Raw genomic sequence first — 18,500 nt, 5'->3', positions numbered from 1 at the left:
ACACACACACACACACACACACACACACACACACACAGAGGCAGGAGTGCAAGGGGAGGTGGTTGGAGGGGAGACAGTTGGACGGCTCCATCAGGAGATGGTGAGTCTTAAGCATGGTTTCAAAGGGAGAAGCAGTGGGGTGCCTGGGTGGCTCAGACAGTTGAGCATCTGACTCTGATATCTGCTCAGGTCTTGATCTCAGGGTTGGGAGTTCAAACCCCGAGTTGGGTGTGGAGCCTATTTAAAAAAAAAAAAAAATGAAGGGAGAAGCAGCATGCATGGAGGGCGGGCACCAGGGGGATGAGCACAATCCCCCCCAGAGCAGCATTACAGCTCAAATGAGCCGCCACGTGCTGAATTCCTGCCGCTGCCACGCCGCGTGTACGGTGCTATACGCACGTGACTGACGATGCCCAACACCATTCCTGCAGGGAAGCGTGGTCCGTGGTACCGGAGGGGAAACCCAAGCTCCGAAAGATGAAGGGTCTTGCATGGCTTGTGCAGGGCAGGGCCTGGGTTCGAGGCCATTCTCTCCCCCTGGGTTCTTTCCAGTACACCAATCTCTCCATCTCAACCAACTTGGGCTTCAGAGACATAAGTATGGACAGGACGTTGATCTGCCCCTCCAGAAGCAGAGTGGGGAGACGTGGACATAAGTATCTGACCACGCAATGCCACAAAGGGTGATGCCCGTGGGCTGGGCAGTCAGGGAAGGCGTGCAGGGTCAAGGATGCCTGGACCGGCAGGGGGGACTGGTCCTTGGAGCAAGAGGGGTTCCTACCCCCAGTAGCCAGGGCAAAAGCGGGGATACCAAGGAGCCTCTCTCCTTGCTGATGGGGCCAGATGTGTCACATCCCCCCACCGACTCTCTTTGTCGCCAGATATGTCACATCCCCCCACCGACTCTCTTTGTCCCCAGCGTGGCCCTGGAATGGAGCCAGCCCAAGCTCTGGGACTGAGACAGGGTTGGCCTGACTAGTGATGAGACCCAGGGCTGAGACCGAGAACACCTGGGCATCTGGCCGAGTTCTGGCACAGACTGGCAGTCGTGCCCAGCTCCTACTCCAAGTCCGTGCCCTGCTCCTGCTCCAGGATTCTGATCTGGAGGTGTTGACAGGACAGGAGGCTACGCCTGTGAGAGAGCTCGTCACCTTAAAGCTGGGTTGAATTCTGGGTGCTGTGTGACTCTGGACAAGTCGCTTAACCTGTCTGATCCTACCCAGTCAGGAATAATAATCTTTTTTTCACAGTATTTTCACCCGAGTTGGGTTAGGCTGGTGTTATGTCCCTAGTTCTTCAGAGAAGGACACTGAGGCACAGGAAAGGGCGGTGGCTAGCCCAAAGGCTCACAGCTTTGCAGAGGTGGGGCCGAACGAAAGCCTAAAGTCTCCCCGCTCCGAAGCCTTCATGTGAATGCCTGCCGTTCCCCGCCACATGTGGGGACTTGAGTTGCCCGTGGAGCCAGCAGTCTTGGGGGGCACTTCTTCTCTCTTCTTTTCAGATGCACCATTGAGGACGCAGCCACCTACACAGTGATGGTGAAGAACGCCTACGGCCAGGCCTCCTCCTTCGCCAAAGTCCTCGTCCGAAGTAAGGACCCCCATTCCCACCCGCCAGGCCAGCCCGCGGCACACCTGGGGGGAGCAGATGAGGACGTGCCTCTGCGCTCAGACTGGAGGAAGGCCTCTCGACACAGGGCCATTTGGCCTGGGATGGGGTGACCGAGACCTTCCCTGGGCCCTGTGGAGCAAGGGAGAGTGTCCTCCCTCAAACCGCACAGCCTATACGACTATCTCCAAGGAGCGTGCCCATCTCGTTGGGTTGGGCTTGGGGTCTGGATCCAGCTCAGGGCCCCCGTGAGGGTGGCCTGGCCCTGCCAGCCCTGCTAAGGGGTTCTCAGGGGGAAAGGCTGAGCCCTGCCAACTGCCCTCTGGACCTCACTGCCCCATTTGGGTTCTGGTGCGTATTTCCCAACGGTGCAATTCCCAACTGGTGTGATTCCCAATCCTGGAGCTTCCCCCAGGGGCATCTGAAATGACAGCAGAAAGCAGGGTTGACATCAGGAGTCAGCCAGAGCCGTGTCCACAGGCTGGCTCTGCCGCTGACTGGCCGTGTGAGCCTGGGTCACCTCACCTCACTTCTCTGAGCCTCCTTGTCTGCCAAGGGGGACTCCTCCACCTCACTCAGGAGCCCAGGTTGATTAAATGAGACGGTATAGGTAAAGCTTGGCATGCGGTAACTTCGGGAAGTCATAACTCTCTCTCTCCCCCGTTCCATGACCAGGGCAGAGCATAGCCAGGAGGCCACACCTCTGGGCCGGGGAGAATGCTGCCTTGTCCTCCGGGCCCCTGAGAGAGAGGTTGCGTGTGCACCCACACACACACACACACACACACACACACACACACAGAGGCACTCACACACACTCCCTGGTCAGCAGACAGGCTGGCGTCCAACCTCCTCCCTGCCTCTCACCAGACCTTGTTAAACTGTCCTTCACAGTCCTCTCCACCCCTCTGCCCTGTTCCCCAAATAGCTCTTGGGAGACAGCTGTTCCCTCGGCCAGTCCGGCTCTCTGTGGAATTCGAGCTGTCCTTACAGGCTCTGCCCAGATTCAAGCCCAAGGTCAAGCATCAGGGCCCTGCCTCCTTCTGTCCACGCATCCTTCCCATCCCTTCTTCCAGACCCCCATCCCTCTCTCCAGCAAGGCCAGCAACTCTGGGATCCATTCGACGTCTTGGCCCCCAGACTCCAGCCAGACTCCTACTAAGGGCACCCACTCACGGTCGTTACCATCCCTCCCCTGCCTTCATCTCCATAGCAACTGACAGAAGACCCTGGGTTGGGAGGGAAGAGGTCTGGGTTCTAAACTTGAGTCTTTCACTGACTCTGTGTGACTCTGGGCAGCCTCCTAGCCCTCTCCGGGCCTCATTCAGGAAGGGCCTTCACCAGGGACCAGTCACATCATGGCTCAGGCTGCTGGGATACTAGCTGGGTGCTTATGCCTCAGTTTCTTCATCCGTATGAGTGGGTGATAACGGCACCAACAGACAGGGTACTGTGAGGATTGTATGTGAGTTAATACGTGGCACGTGGTATGTCCCATGTGAACGAGAGCTGTTATTATGTGCCGGTGGTCTGTGTCAACCTCACCCTGGATTTCACCCTTAAGCCCCCAGATGACCCTAATCTTAGTGTTGCCCTTCCCCTGCTGGCTGTCCCTGACCCCACCAGAAATCCCATGCTGACCAGACTTGGCCACTGTGAAGACTGTGTGATCCTGGCAGTGGGTCTGGGCAAAGGATGGAAATCACCATTTATTGAGCACCAACTGTGTGCCAGGCTCTGGCTGAGGGCTTCGCTCATGTGAACGCACTTATTCAGAACCCCACCATCAGGAGCGAAGAGCCACTGCCCCTATGTTACCGAGAAAGGACAAGAGGCCCAGAGGGGTGAAGGAACTCCCAGCCGCCAGAGGAGGGCCCACTAATAGACAGGATTCAGACCCACAGCCAAGCCCACACCTCTGATCTGGTAGGGATGTGAGGTCTGAACCTTCTCAAACTCCATTTGTTTTGGGCTTTCAGCTTATGTGGGGAAGGATGCTGGCTTCGATTCGGAGATCTTTAAAAGTAAGGAGGCTCGGGGAGGGACGGCCTTCGGGGAGGGATGGCCTTCGGGGAGGAGGGTGTCTAGGCTCCTCGTCATACCTTCCACAGCCCCCTTTAGAATATTAACCATCCATTGCCCACAAAGGCATGTCATTGCCTGTGGGCTGTATATACTTGCAGGCTGACTTGTGGGGGGTCCCCAAGCACCCCAGAGCTGCCCCCAGCTGCCAAGCGATCCAGGAGCAAACTGAGTGAGAAAGCCAAGGCCAAACAGACAAAGGACATGGCCTTTGGTTAGCTGCTATTCTGGCTTACGTGATCCCACCTAGATAAATCTCGGCCCCACCTCCACCTCCCAGGATTGGGCCCCTCTTTCCTGGTTAAGACCACCCCGGGAACTATGATTCCTGACTGGGAGGACTGGGAATGTCCCAGGCAAGGCCGGTGACCTCCGAAGACTGCTGCCCTAGCTTCTGTTTCCACCCCAGGACTGATGTTTGGCCCCAGCGTGGAATTCACATCGGTGCTGAAGCCAGTGTTTGCCCGAGAGAAGGAGCCCTTCTCCCTGTCCTGCTTGTTCTCGGAAGATGTGTTAGATGCTGAGCAGAACATCCAGTGGCGTCGAGATGGTGAGGCCCCCCCCTCTCCTGTCCTGGTCCCCAGCCTTCAGCGGCAGAGATGGAAGCCAGAGAGGGACTAGAGCATCGGCTCCACCCCAGCCCTGGTTCCCTGGGTCAGTGGAGAGTGAAACTCAGCTATGCCCGTCCCCACGCATAGGCTGAGTAATGAGCGCTGAAAGAAACAGGAGCACAGCCAGGTGCGTTCAGACCAGGTCACCCTATGAAGGTCACCAAGCACTTGGGGGTGCCAGGCCCTGCACTGGGGGCCAGGCAGAGATAAGCAAATGTGCAGGAATGCAAGGGGCTCCCATCTGGGAGGCGGGAGGAGACCAAGGAGCAGTCACAGCCACTGCCCGTTAACAGCCAGGGAGAAGCAGGATGGCCGAACCTCCTTCCGCACCTGTGGCCAGGCCTACAGCCAAAGGACAAGGGGCCCAGCGGCTGCAAGCACCCCTCAGGAGACCGCACCTGCTGGGGGCGGGAGGAGGGGCGGGGGCAGAAGAGCAGGGAAGCCACAAGAAGCCCTGAGAGACAGTTGCGATAAGACTGAGATGTCTTCCCAAAACTGTAGATCTTCCAGAATGGAGGTCCTGACAGGAGGGAGGGACACGGAGCAGGATGGCCCCACAGTGTGGCCTCAGGGCAGGACCCACTCCCGGAGCCCCAGAGCCCCTTCACTGAGTCCCCATCCGTTTCACTAAGGTTACACTGCTGAGTCCCCACTCTCCTCACTGACCCCCACCCCCATCAACAAGCCCTCTGCCCTCCTCACAGACACCCCAACGCCCTCAGTGAGCTCCCAACGCCTTTCCTGAGCCTCCTTGCCTTCAGCAAGCCCCCACTCCCTTCCTTGAGCCTACAATCCCCACCCACTGAGCCCCCAACGCCCACCGTGAGCCCCCAGCCCCCACACAGAGACACTGACCCTCACAAAGGGCCCCATCTCTCTTGTTCCCACTTTCTCACAGCTCCTCCAACTCCTCACTGAGTCGCTGACCACTCCCTAAACTCTCATTCCCGTCGTGAGCCACCAGCTCCCTCCCTGGATCCTGCCCCACTCCCCAGGCCTTCTGCAGAAGAGAGTTCAGGGCCACCCCATCGCTAGCTCCCTGGCCGAGCCTCAGGCTATAGCCACACCACCCACACCACCTACACCAGCCGTACCAGCTGCACCAGCCATGCCTCTGCCTAGAGCTCACACTGGGCCCCTCCCCTCCTCAGGGAGACTACTGAGACCCTCAGGACGCCGGCAGATCCTCTACGCAGACCGCCAGGCAACCCTGAAGGTGTCCTGCGCCTACAAGGAGGATGAGGGGCTCTACACTGTCCAGGTGCTTTCCCCCTTCGGGCTCCAGGAGCAGAGCGCCTACGTGTTTGTGAGAGGTGAGTGGGGGGTTGGAGGGCAGGAGGTGTAGCTGGAGCCCAGCAACCAGATTGGCTGTGGGACCTTCGGCAAGTTTCCCCGCCCTCTTGGGGCCTCAGTTTCCTGTTATGAACAGGGGTGTTGAGTGAGAGTCTGTAAGAATCCCTGTGGCGTCCTATGACCCTCCAATAGGACACGGCTTGAGCCTCAGACTTAGTGGGAGCTGTGGAGGGAGGGCTGAGCGTGGGCCGGGATGATTCTAGTACCTGGTGAGTTCTGCCTCTTGGTCTTTGGACTGATCTGGGTTCAAATCCTGACTTGACCACTTCACTGGCTGGTGACCTTGGGCAAGTCACTTTTCCTCTGAGATTTAGTGTTCCCATCCACAAAATGGAGAGATGTTACAGGGCTCAGAGATTAATTACACCAATTGTTCAGGGGTGTAGAGTAGAATGGGCCCCTAATGATTGGTACTCCCACAGCCCCCCAGATGCTGTTGTTAAAAAGGAGGAGGATATTGTTCAGGGCTTGGTCCTCAAGATCACAGTGGAGCCCTGGAGGGTTCACTTGAAGTGGTTGGTGGGAGGGAGTGGGAGGGGTCAGTGGCCACATAGAAGCCAACTGGAAGAACCTTCCCCCCCCCGACCCCCACCTTGTGTCTCAGATGCAGCAGCCGAGAAGCCAGGGGCCCCAGGCTCCCCTCTGAATGTCCGATGCCTGAATGTGAACAGAGACTGCCTCATCCTGACCTGGACCCCACCCAGCGACACCCGGGGCAGCCCCATCACCGGCTACTCCATTGAGCAGTGAGTCAGCCTCTTGAGTGGCAGGGCCCCCAGGGGAGACCTCTGCCTGGCTGTGAGAACCAGAGTGGGGGGCCACAGGAAAGAGGGGGCCACAGGAAAGAGGGAGCCCCATGCCTAGCCTCAGAACCGGGCAGGAGGTAGACCAGGTTATATCATTTAGGGGCAAGAGAAATGTAGCCATACCTCCAAATCTGTCACCTCTGATACCTGGAATTCCGCCACTGGAGTCAGCCCCTGACCCTGGGAGGGGCAAACATTAAGTGCTTGGAAGTGAGCATGAGAGCATATGTTGGTTGCTTTCCTCCCTGACTGACAGACAGAGATGGGACAGCACTGACCCGGAGGGAGGGGGACAGTCGGAAGGGGAGGGCCCCGAACATCCCCCCTCCTGCACATGCTGCCAGCTCGGAGACCCCAGCATGAGGTGACACCGGATCCTGCCGGTGATGGGGCTCACAGCAGGAACGGAGCTGCATGTCTGACCTCACCGAGCTCTGCAACCCTATCCAGGGCGGCAGGGGACTCTTTAGTGCCTCATTCTACAGATGAGGAAACTGAGGTCCATGGGGCGATGACTTGCCCAAAGTCACGTTGCTCATCAGTGGTGGAGCCAGGAGTTAGACCCCACGTGCCCACTGCCCCATCCAGCCGGCAGCATGTGTGGGCGTACGGCCTGAGGACAGTGGTACCCGGATGCCCCGGAGAGCCCAGACTCTGAGGGAGCAGACAGCCCTTGGGCTAATTCCCGACTCCACCATTCACGAGCTTGGGCGTGCAGCACAGGACTCTCGATGGCAGCCTGGGGTGGAGGAATGGCCTCGGTAGGGGCTCGGACCCGGGAGGCGGGAGCCAGGAGCAGGGGCTGAAGCTGGGGCCTCTCTCCCACAGGTGCCAGGGCGAGTCTGGGCAGTGGGTGCCCTGCCACGAGGCCCCCGGCGGGAACTGTCGGTGCCCTATCCAAGGCCTCCTCGAAGGCCAGAGCTATCGGTTCCGGGTGCGAGCCGTCAGCAGAGCGGGCAGCAGCCTCCCCTCCAAGGCGTCAGAACTGGTGGTCATGCGCGACCATGATGAAGCCCGGAGAAAGACAGGTGGGGACGGAGGCCCTGAGGGACATCCTAGGGCACCAATCAGGGCACACGCATAACCGCCTCATGCAGGACACAGGTGGCACAGCCCCATTTCAAGCCCTATTCCAAGCATGGGGGGAGACACGGCACAGCCCTCAGGAACCGTGATGGAGGAGACAGTCTCAGGATCCCCTCGGTTGTTGGAGGAAGCACAGCGCTGTCCTTAGGAAGCCCCAGCCTGAGGGGGAAGATACAACTACCTGACGAAAAAAACACAAATCTGTCCACAGGAGAGGCTAATCTGGGGGAGGACCACAGCCCCTTCTTCAGATGCCCTTAATCTGAAGGAGGGAAACAGCCCTGCTCAGGAGCTCCGAGCCTGGGGGGACATGGGGGGTGGGGGCACCGCCCCCTCAGCCTTGAGGGGTCAGCCTGACTTGGCTTTGCCTCCCAGCTCCACCTTGCCCCAGGTAACCAACCCCAGGCATATCACTTCTCTGTCCCCATTTGACCCAAGAAGACAGAGCATTTCTCAGGGTCTAGAATAACAGTGTTCCACTTTGGACCCCTAAGAATACGGGGGCTCAGAGAGCACCCGCCTGAGGTCACACAGTGAGGGGCCCAAAGGCCAGGACTGGGAACAGGGTGAGGAATCAGCACCCATAGTGGGCAGGTCCTACCCTGACCCCTCCTGACCCAGCTGCCCCGCCCCCCACACACCCTGCACCCCCTACTCCTCGCCCAACATGTTCCGTTCTCCACCCTAGAGATCTCCTTTGATCTGGGAAACAAGATCACAGTCAGCACCGATGATTTTGAAGGTACGTGTGAACCTCCTGACACCTTGCCTCAAGATTCCAGCCTCCTTTATGTTTCTGGAAACTCGGGCACACGAAGTGGCAGAGAGGCAGAAGGTGTCCGTGTGCGGGGTGTGGGGAGGTGAGGGCAGGTGAGGTCCGTTTGGAGGAGGCTGGGGTTCTCGGGTGACCGCGGCCCATCTTGCCGTGTCGCTCGTGGAGGAGGTAGCGTGTTGGGGCAAGTCCTGGGGGGGACATCGGGAGATCTGGCTCCTGGCCCTAGCTCTGCCTGGCCTTGCTGGGTGACCCGGAGCAAGTTTCTTCCCCTCTCTGGGCCCACTTCCTCTTCTGTGACGTGAGGGGTCTCTCTGAGGGCCCATCCATCTCCTCCTCGATGACTTTGATTCCAGACTTTGTGACCATCCCCTCGCCCCCCACCAACGTCCACGCCAGCGAGATCACCGATGCCTACGTGGTTCTGAGCTGGGAGGAGCCAAGGCCTCGGGGCAAAGCCCCTCTGACATACACCCTGGAGAAGGTACAGAGACCCCAAGGGCTCCAACCCCAGGCTAGGCTGAAGAGCAGACACACAGGAGGTGTGGGGAGCACGGGGGCAGCGCTGAGAGACGGCAGGCAGTGTCCCCTGGGGAGGCCTTCAGAGACCAGAGGAGAGTCCGTGCCTGGAAGGGCTGAGAATAGTCCTTCACAGGGGGCAGACTTTCGAGGTGAGCTCAGCCCTGTGAGATCAGTGCCTGGCAGCAGCTCCTGGGGCTGTTCATGGAAATGCACAGAATTAAGACGCACAGACCACAGTGACAACACTAGTATCTACCATTTCCTGGGTACCTCCCTGCCCCCAGGTCTGGCTGGCATGGGGCCGCGCATCGGGTCCAGCACCTCTTCCTGGCCACAGCCACGTTGGGAGGGTACCCACCAGCCAGGGTCACGGGCGGGCAGCAGCCCTCACTTGGCGTGGGGCCGGGGCGGGGCGGGCAGCCCTGGAGGCAGCTCCCGCCCCGAAGGAAGGGGGGCAGGTGTCTGGGGACGCGGGCAGCTCGTGCGCGGGGTGGATTTCTGAGCGGACGGGAGGCAGCTGGCAGGGTGAAGAACAGCATGGTGCTAAGATCAACTCAAATCCCGCCTTCTGCCGTGTGAGCCAGTTTCCTGAGCTCCTGAGCCTCAGTTTCCTCCCGCATCAAATGCAGGATGAAATAAGACGCCGGGCCAGCAGCTCTGGGCCTGTATGCACATCCCATTGTTGACTCCAGCCTCCCAAAGGAAGAGGCCAGGTTTGCCTTCTCGTTACTCGCTGCGCCCAGCACAGGGCCTGGCACATAGTCGGCGGACACTTCAGGGTTAGCGAAAATTCCAGGGAGGAGCCTCTGCCTCCGGTTGTTCAAACAGGCCTCTCTTTGCACATTCGCAGATGATGCCATGTCTCCCACGTGGGAAAGTCATAGATCGCTGAGGGTTTGTTTTGTGAGGGTGCAGCATGTCCTGGTTCAAATGTTGGCGTCAGACCGCCTGGGTTCAAATCTTGTTTCTGTTACCTACTAGCTGTGCGACCTTGGGCAAGTTATCGAGTTTCTCTGTGCCTCAGTTTCTTCTTCCGTAAAATAGAGATAACCCTACGCAGCTCATAGAGTCAATATGAGAATGAATTCAAGCCCTGAAGGACTTAGACTAGTCCCTGGCACACAGCAGGTGCTCAGCAGTGTTCGCTGGTTTTTACTGCGATTTTTTGGCCTGGCTGGGTTCTGGACTCCTGACAGGCGGGTGGGCCTTGGGAAGGGAAAGCACAGGGAGGGCTGGGTCGGCGAGGTCCCCCAGTCTTCCCCGGCATACCCAGACTCAGCAGAGAGGCCTCTGGCTGCCTCGCTCACCCGCATCACCCTCAGCTCTTCACCCGTTATGTGCCCAAAGATGCAGGATGTATGGCCGCCTTTTGGGTCCCTTATGCCGTGGAGAGCAAGCAGGTCTGGGGGCGCCCACACCTGAGCTTAAATACCAGATACACCAGTTACCAGATGCGTGACTTTCAGCCACGTGACCCAAACTCCCTGAACACAAGTTTTCTCATCGGTCGGGAAATTAATACTCACCTTCGGGGGTTATTGTGGGAATTCATTCATTTTCTCATTTATTGGTCCCCCACACGTGGACCGAGCACCCCCCACGTGCCAGTGCTATTCCCGGCCCTGGGGACGTGGCGGTGGATAACACAGACAAATCCCTGCGTGATGGAGCTGAGCTTCGAGTCAGGGGCACGGGGACCGAAGTAGAGAAGATAAATCAGGAAAATACTTAGCCCATTAACTAGTGGTAGGCACTAAGGAGAAAGACTAAAAGCAGGGAAGGGGTTTGAAGTGTGGGGGAAGGGGTGGCTGACATTTTAGATGGGGGGCTGGGAGTCCTCCCGAGAAGGTGAGTTTTGTATAACAGCCTAAAGGAAATGGGGAGCCCACCAGAGATTTCTGCAGGGAAGAACATCCCAGGCAAAGGAACGAGCAAGTGCAAAGGTCCAGAGGCAGGAGTTGGGCCTGGTGCCATCAGGGAACAGCAGGGAGGCACAGGACGAAGGGGGAAGTGGATGTGGCCAGACAGGTAGCAGGGGTCAGGCCACCGAGAAGCTGTGGCTCTGAGGGAGATGTGGTTGTGGGCACATCTGTGATCTGACTTGTGCTGTGAAGGGATCCTTCCGACCATCATTTGGAGAAAAGAGTGATATTGCTCAGGTAAAAGACGATGGTGGCTTAGATCGAGGCTGTAGCAGGGGCACTGGGGGTAAGCCAGGGTTGGGTTCTGGATAAATTCTGGAGGTGGAGCCAACTGGATTCATTGACAGAGCCTGTGTGGGATGTGAAGGACAGAGGGAAGGGGTCCGGGATGGTTTCAAGGCTTTTGGCCTGAGCCACTGGAAGGATAGGTCCCATCAACCAAAGGTGGGTGGGTTTGGGGGAAGATGCAGAGTGGGGGTCCGGACACGGCGAATGTGAGATGCTCAGAAGGCATCCAGGCAGAGATGTGGAGGCCCAGGTGGGTCTAGAGCTCAGCGTTCCGGGGCAGCCCGGGCCGGGGGTTAGAAGTTAATGAGAGCATGTGTGGAAGTGCCCCGGCCCCAGCAACTGCCGCACCAACGCGTATTTCTCTCCTTTGTCACAGTCCGTCATAGGTAGTGGCACCTGGGAGGCCATCAGCTCAGAAACTCCTGTGAAATCCCCAAGATTCGCCCTTCTGGATTTGGAGAAAGGGAAGTCGTATGTCTTCAAAGTGCGAGCGATAAACCAGTATGGCATGAGTGATCCCTCGGAGCCCAGCGAGCCCATCGCCTTGAGGGGGAAGCCAGGTACCGGTGTGACGCAGGAGAGGGGGGCAGGCCAGGCCAGGCTGTCAGCATCCAGGGCCGGGGCCCCATTGCTGCGGGGACAGAGCCATGCTCATTTCCCCATCCCCAGCCCCTTCTTCCCCCCATGAAGCTGAAAAGCAACATGATCTCAGGCCTGTCAAGTTTCGGAACCACAGGAGTCGCATCTCTCCGGGTAGGGAGCTCGTGAGCGTGCGGGAATTTTTCTCCATATCAACAATTCACAGGTCGCAGAATCTAGCCAGTCCAATGCAGGCGCTGAGTGTGAGCCAGGGGTCCCTCAGTTCGAAAGCTGGCCCACCCCATCTCTGGCTCACCAGGCAGGACACCTGGGCGAGTCATTTCCTACCTGCAAACCTGGGTGTTCTCAGCTGCCAAACGTGTTGTTCTGAAGGCCTGGTTATGGCTCCCCCCTGAGCCTCCCAGGTCCAGCTCCGTCCTGGTCCCCATCTCCCGGGGCCCCTCCCTCTTCTGAGCCCTTCAGGTTCTGGGGTTCTTTGAGTTTTGATAAGATCAGATCAGATTCCCTGCAGGTGTCACCAATGACTGGCCCTTTAAGGAGCCCAGCTACAGGACTACGGATCTCAGAGGAGCCTGGTGTGCTGCAGGGCCCATCTGGGGGGCAGAGCGAAGTCCTAGATCTGCTCCATTCCAATAATTTAGGAAATATATATATATGAACACAGATATATGTGTGCATATATACACATTCAATATGTATTATCTATGTATGCATATGTTATATAATATGTATATATGCACACATATATCTGTATATATTTGTGTGCATACACACACACACATATACACACACAACACAGCGAATATGAATGGGTTGGTGGACAAGCGATGTTTTCCTTTAATTCTGGCCCAGTTAACATTTACATTCGGGGTCTGGCCAGTGAGAGGTTTATGATTGGATGTGGGCAGTCTCTGAACCACAAGGAAGGTTTAGGGCAAAGTTCTAGTACAATTCAGTAAAAAAAAAGAGAGAGAGAGAAAGAAAGAGGAGAGAGGAAGGGGGGAAGAAAATGCATTTACTTGTATGAGAAAAGTAAAATTCTTTTTGTTTTTTTTAAAGATTTTATTTATTTATTTGACAGAGAGAGACAGCGAGAGAGGGAACACAAGCAGGGGGAGTGGGAGTGGGAGAAGCAGGCTTCCTGCCGAGCAGGGAGCCCGATGCAGGGCTCCATCCCAGGACCCTGGGATCATGACCTGAGCTGAAGGCAGACGCTTAACAACTGAGCCACCCAGTCACCCCGAGAAAAGTAAAATTCTTATACAAAAATGGGAAAACACCAAAAAAAAAAAAAAAAGCCAAAGAGAGTGGCGGGGGAGGGGGAGGGGAAAGGGACGGATTCTAAGGATGACTGGATGGAGGCTTTCATGAGGAAGCAGAGATGTTTGGAGGAGAGAGGGGAGAGGACTTGAGACTAATAGGGCCCGGGAAGGGGACACCCCGAAGCCCCAGGACACGTCTGCCACTCCCCTGCCACCCTGGATTGCCGCGGGGGCTCCTCCCAGCCTCTCCTCCCACCGCTCCCCTCCCCAGTCTGTTAGGCCAGGCTGTTCAGCACCCTCACACGGCCCACACTTCTGTTTTTCAGCTACTCTCCCTCCGCCAGCTCAAGTTCAAGCGTTCCGAGACACCCAGACCTCTGTGTGCCTGACCTGGGAGCCCGTGAAAGACGCTCCGGAACTCCTGGGTTATTACATCTACTCCCGGGAGGCAGGGTCATCCGAGTGGCAAACGGTTAACAACAAACCCATCCAGGGCCACAAGCCCCTGCAAGGACAGGCCCTAAGGATCCTGGAGCCTGCCGTTTGGCAATGTGCCCTGGGCACCATTCCGAGCTCTTCTCCTGTATTAGGTCAGTTAGTTCTAACTGCAATCCTCTCAGTTTAGAACTGTTATCTTTATTATCACCATACAGATGAAAAACAGAGGCATAGAGCACTGAGGTAACTTGCCCAAACTCCCTTAGCTAGTGGTGGAGATATTGGGACTTGACCCGGATGCCCTTGTCCTCAGTGCGCACTGGCTGAGGGCATGCTGTCTGCAGAGGTGCTTGGAGATGGAGAGAGGCAGGAGGTGGCCACGGAGGCCTGGGTTCAGGTGCCCCATGCACCCCTCACTCGCGTGGTGCTCCTGCACTGACACTCGCCCTCCCTGAGCCTGGGGGAGCCCCAGAGCCTCCGCTGTCAGCTCGGCGGGTAGGACCAGACTCTCCTGCCCGCTGAGGCTCCCTCCTCACTCACAAGGCCCTGGTCCTTGCAGGCACAGTGAACCGCGAGCCTCCTGGGCTCGTGACTTCTGTCAGTTTTGAGGCTCTGTGGGGCCAGGGTCTTGGGTGGTGACGTCCCTCCCCTCCTTTCCATCAGACGGCTGGCTGGGCCCTGAGCCCCTTGGCCCTGAGCCCCTTGATCCTCTGACCCAGAAAAAGGGACAGGACCTTGTACCCCACAAGTTGTTGGTGTCTCATGGTCAGCTGTGAGGGGTCACTCATAACTTGTTATTGCGAAAGTTCCCAAGTTGGAGAATCATCAGATTTTTTACAAATTCTGATAGATTTGATGAGGTTGTCCCTAGAATAACGTATCTCCCCCAGCTTGTATTCAATGTGCTTCCCTGGGGGAGGCGGGGTTTGTGGGAGAGTCATCGGAAGGGAGTGGCACGTCTGGGACACGCATCACACAGGGGGGGGGGCACAATCCCTTGGAATGTCCAGAGAACTTGCCACATGCGTTCCGTCGGTGACATGTGTCATGGCTGGAAAGAAGCTAACCACCCCCGCTTGTACTCTCTCTCTCTCTTGCTCACTCTCAAATTAGTAAATAAAATCTTTAAAAAAAAAAAGAAAAAGAAAGAGATGATTTCCCCTTGTGAGGAGGACTTTTAGGGTCTACTCTCTGAACAGCTTTCTTGTGTATCACGCAGTGGCGCTAACTATGGTCGCCGCGCTGTGTATTACCTCCCGAGCACTGATTTATCGTAGAACTGAAAGTTGTGCCTTTTGATCACCTTCCTCCAGCCTTTCAAATAACGTCACCCTTGCAGGCATCCCTTTGGGAGCAAGGGCAATATCTTTAAGTAAGAACTAGCCCCAAACCCTCAAATCCTACAGCAGGTGGCCACTTATCCCACAAGGTTGTTCTAGAAAGTTCAGGGATGTCTGCAAGCTGTTTGGCCCTCCCTGAAAGCTTGCACGTTTCTCTTCCAGGTTCACAGTTCCCGGGCTAAGGACAGGGAAGGAGTACGAGTTTTGTGTCAGATCAGTCAGCGAGGCTGGGGTAGGCGAGAGCTCACCCGCCACAGAACCCATCAGGGTCAAGCAGGCTCTGGGTGAGTCCAAAGGGCAGGTGCAGCCTGCACATCTCTTGGGGGCAGCCCTGGGCTGGGCAGAGAGCAGGGACTTAAAGACCACATCTTGGGGGGTCCAATCCCAGAAGCCAAGGGAGTGCAAGTCCTCTGAGCTGATCCTGACCTCCCCCCTTTCCTTTGGGGAGGAAATGACAATGGCCTGAGGCCACAGGGCAATGTCTGACCAGCTCTGAGGCCCAGGTGCCCTGCAGGTAGCAAAGTCAGGGTTACCAGCAAATGCTGCTGGCTAAGTGAGTACCTCCAGAGCAGGGTGGGCAGCGACTGGGGTTGGGGGGCTTATTGGTTCCCTTGGGCCCCCCTGCCCAATCTGGCCACCCCTAGGAAGCAGCAGTCCTCACCTTCCCCCCTACAGCCACGCCATCTGCCCCATACGACTTTGTGCTCCTGAACTGTGGAAAGAATGATATGGTCATCGGGTGGAAACCCCCCAAGCGTCGCGGAGGCGGCAAGATTCTGGGCTACTTCCTGGACCAACACGACTCAGAGGAGCTGGACTGGCACCCAGTCAACCAGCAGCCCATCCCCACCCGGGTCTGCAAGGTAAGACTGCAATGGGGCCACTGGCCTGGTGTCCTGGCCTAGGCAGGTGGAGACCAGAGGTCTCTACTGGAGGTCCTAAAGCTGAGAGAAGCCTCAGGTTCCCTGGACTCGATAATTTGCCTAAGTTTCAAGTGCAGAGTCGCTTGACGGATCTCGTTTAAGGCCCCCTGGACTTCCTGCGCTGACCTCTCCCCTCCGTACCTCTTTCCTCTTCGGCCCCAGCCTTGGCTTTCACCATCTGTCTCTGCTCTTCAAGGTCAGTAACCTCCGTGAAGGCCACTTCTATGAGTTCCGTGCCCGGGCAGCAAACTGGGCAGGTGTCGGCGAGCTGTCAGCGCCCAGCAGCCTGTTTGAGTGCAAGGAGTGGACAATGCCCCAACCAGGTGAGAGGTCTGAAGACGCTGAAGTCCAGCACCTGCCCCCGGCCCGCCTCCCTCCCCAAACCCAACCAGTGAGATGAGCACCACCGAACTTTCTGTGCATCCAAGCTTGCTCTGTTGGTCCCAGACCTCAGACCACTGGCCCTTTCCACCAAGAGACCCTGTGATCTCTGACACAGACAGTCTTAACCCTGCCTTAGAGGACCCTGACCTTGGCCATCAACCGGCTCTGTAACCTCAGCATAAATTATCCCCTAGCTCACACCCCATCTGAGCTCTGACTCTGGCCACAAACCAATGTCAAACCCCAAGGGCGCACTGCTAGGGTGACCAGCGCCCTGCACACCACTCCCACAGCTCTGTTAGCTTTCCCCCAAATGAGCCCTCACCTCCTCCCTGGGAAGGAAGGATCACAGCCTTCCATCATTCTGTTCAGCTCAGTGCTGGTGTTTTCAAGCCAATGGCAGATAATTAGTATGTGTGATGCTTGAGACAATAATTACAAACAACTGATACTTATTGGGTACTTACCATGTACAAACAGATTCCGCAAGTTATGCCGTTAATGCTCATAACAGCACTGGATTATAAGAACTGTTATTATCCCTACTTTGCAGATGAGGAGACAGGAACATAGGGGCCGAATAACTTGCCCAGAGTCCCCATAGCCCGAGAAGGTGACGCTGGTCACTCCTTAGCTCCTACACTAATCACTGAAACAGCAAAGACTTAGAAGGGTTGCTGCTGTCTGGGATAGGGAAGGGGAAGATCACGGATGCTTCCGGAAAAAGGGATGCTGAGCACATTTTGAAGCGTTAACCCTATTTCAGGCCCAGGCCAAGACCAAGCTTTGTGATGAAGCCAAGGCCTGCCAGGCCCCCACTGTGCCCAGAGCAGATGCTTCCAGGCCGGGTTGTAACTGACAGACTGACAAGGGTTGATGACTGACCACCCGGCTCGCTGCCCACTTCTCTGGCCGGCCAACTCCTCCTCTCCCCCACCTCCCATAGGCCCCCCGTACGATGTGCAGGCATTTGAGGTGCGGGCCACCTCCCTGATGCTGAAGTGGGAGCCCCCACTATACACTGGAGCTGGGCCGGTCACAGGCTACCGCATCAGTGTCCAAGAGGAAGGCTCTGAACAGTGGAAGCCAGTCACCCCAGACCTCATCTCTGGCACCCACCTGAGGGTGAGTCCCTGACCCTACAACCCTGACCTACCCTGAGCCTTCCCTGCCACTGGATGTGGCCGGACTACTGAACATCAGAGCCGGAATGACCCTCAGAGATCGCTGCCCTCACTTAATGTCAGCAGAGGACCAGAGAGGGGAAGGGGCATACACAGGGTCACACAGTAAGCTGACAGTCGGGCTGGCTGGCTGGTTGTCTTAACCCGCTCCAAGCTGGGCAGACTCCTCCCTAAACCCTCACTTATCATCAGTCAGGTGTGTCAGCATTGGACAGCCATCTCCCTTGAGCACAGAATTCTGCTTCTGGGATTGGATTGTGGGGAAATGGTTAAGCAAGCGTGCAAAGATGCTCACTGCATCATTGTTTATCAAGGCAAAAGTTGGAAACAATTTAAATGTCCGTCTGTAGGGGGTTTTCTTAAATAAATCAGTGTATCCTTCAAGTGGAATCTTGTGCCAGGTGGTATAAAGACTATGGTAGTTTAAGGACAATGGGCTGGACCTACATATATGTATCGACATGAAAATATATCCCTCATATGAGGCTAAGAAAAAAATCAGAATACAAAGTAGGCTATTTACAGGTTAGATAACATCCTACATATATATACCATACATTAATAAAACATCTATGCAGGTAGATATTTCTTAATTTAAATGAGAAACAAACTCTAAACTCTTAGGATAAATAAGAAATTTAGCAGAATCATTGGTTTTATTCACCTGCGGTGGTCGTTTTAACTTCCACCAACTCACAGAAATCGTCCGTGCTGGAAAACAAAATGTCCATTGCAGCACTCTTAGCAGACACAAATCACTACCTTAGACCATCAGGCAGAATCCCAGACCTCCGGGTCCCCGGGGGCCCCTTCCACACACCCAGAACCCAGCTCTGCGGCCAGTCGTGCTCACGGCCCTCCCGTGTTTGAGGACCAGGAGTGAGGACAGTTCTGTGATGTGGATTAGATTTTGTTTTCTGGAGCTCTAGGGAAAGGGGGAATGTCTTCTCCAGCTCACTTTGCTGAGGTGTCTTTCACCAGCGGGTGGAAGGGTGAGCAGTTTGCAAGACCACACGTGAGCAGCCCATCAGTTAGCACCCAGAGATAAGAAGGCAAGTTCAAGACGCCCAAAACAATGTGGAAGGAGCAAGATGCTGACAAACGTGGTGCACGTCACGTTTCTCGTGGTTTCTATGCATGTCAAAGTCCAAACAGATTGTTACAAAACTGTTATTTCTGGCCATCTCGGGCCCGGGGCGGGGGGGACTGCCAGGGGGGCTGTAACCCTTCCTTTTATATTCTTCTCTATTGCTTTAATATTTTCCCAACAAATGTGTATGTCTTTTATACTTGGGGAAAAAAAAACGTTCATTTTGAAA

General features: G+C 56.3%; 1 protein-coding gene across 1 annotated transcript in view; it reads left to right on the top strand.

Moving 5' to 3' along the window:
• MYOM3 (myomesin 3) overlaps positions 1 to 18,500 on the top strand; it is a 41,266-nt gene that overhangs the window by 6,991 nt on the left and 15,775 nt on the right. The window contains exons 6-19 of the mRNA XM_040618978.1: positions 1,502 to 1,590; positions 3,588 to 3,632; positions 4,100 to 4,240; positions 5,453 to 5,614; positions 6,259 to 6,400; positions 7,289 to 7,488; positions 8,235 to 8,288; positions 8,675 to 8,802; positions 11,427 to 11,610; positions 13,239 to 13,413; positions 14,853 to 14,974; positions 15,366 to 15,553; positions 15,810 to 15,936; positions 16,944 to 17,122. Of these exons, the coding sequence (XP_040474912.1) occupies positions 1,502 to 1,590; positions 3,588 to 3,632; positions 4,100 to 4,240; positions 5,453 to 5,614; positions 6,259 to 6,400; positions 7,289 to 7,488; positions 8,235 to 8,288; positions 8,675 to 8,802; positions 11,427 to 11,610; positions 13,239 to 13,413; positions 14,853 to 14,974; positions 15,366 to 15,553; positions 15,810 to 15,936; positions 16,944 to 17,122 (1,936 nt within the window). The remainder of the gene's footprint in view (positions 1 to 1,501; positions 1,591 to 3,587; positions 3,633 to 4,099; positions 4,241 to 5,452; positions 5,615 to 6,258; positions 6,401 to 7,288; positions 7,489 to 8,234; positions 8,289 to 8,674; positions 8,803 to 11,426; positions 11,611 to 13,238; positions 13,414 to 14,852; positions 14,975 to 15,365; positions 15,554 to 15,809; positions 15,937 to 16,943; positions 17,123 to 18,500) is intronic.

This window comes from Ursus maritimus, unplaced genomic scaffold (assembly GCF_017311325.1).
Source record: "Ursus maritimus isolate PB19 unplaced genomic scaffold, ASM1731132v1 scaffold_32, whole genome shotgun sequence".
NCBI lineage: Eukaryota > Metazoa > Chordata > Mammalia > Carnivora > Ursidae > Ursus > Ursus maritimus.
This window is presented reverse-complemented; position numbering and strand designations above follow the sequence as displayed.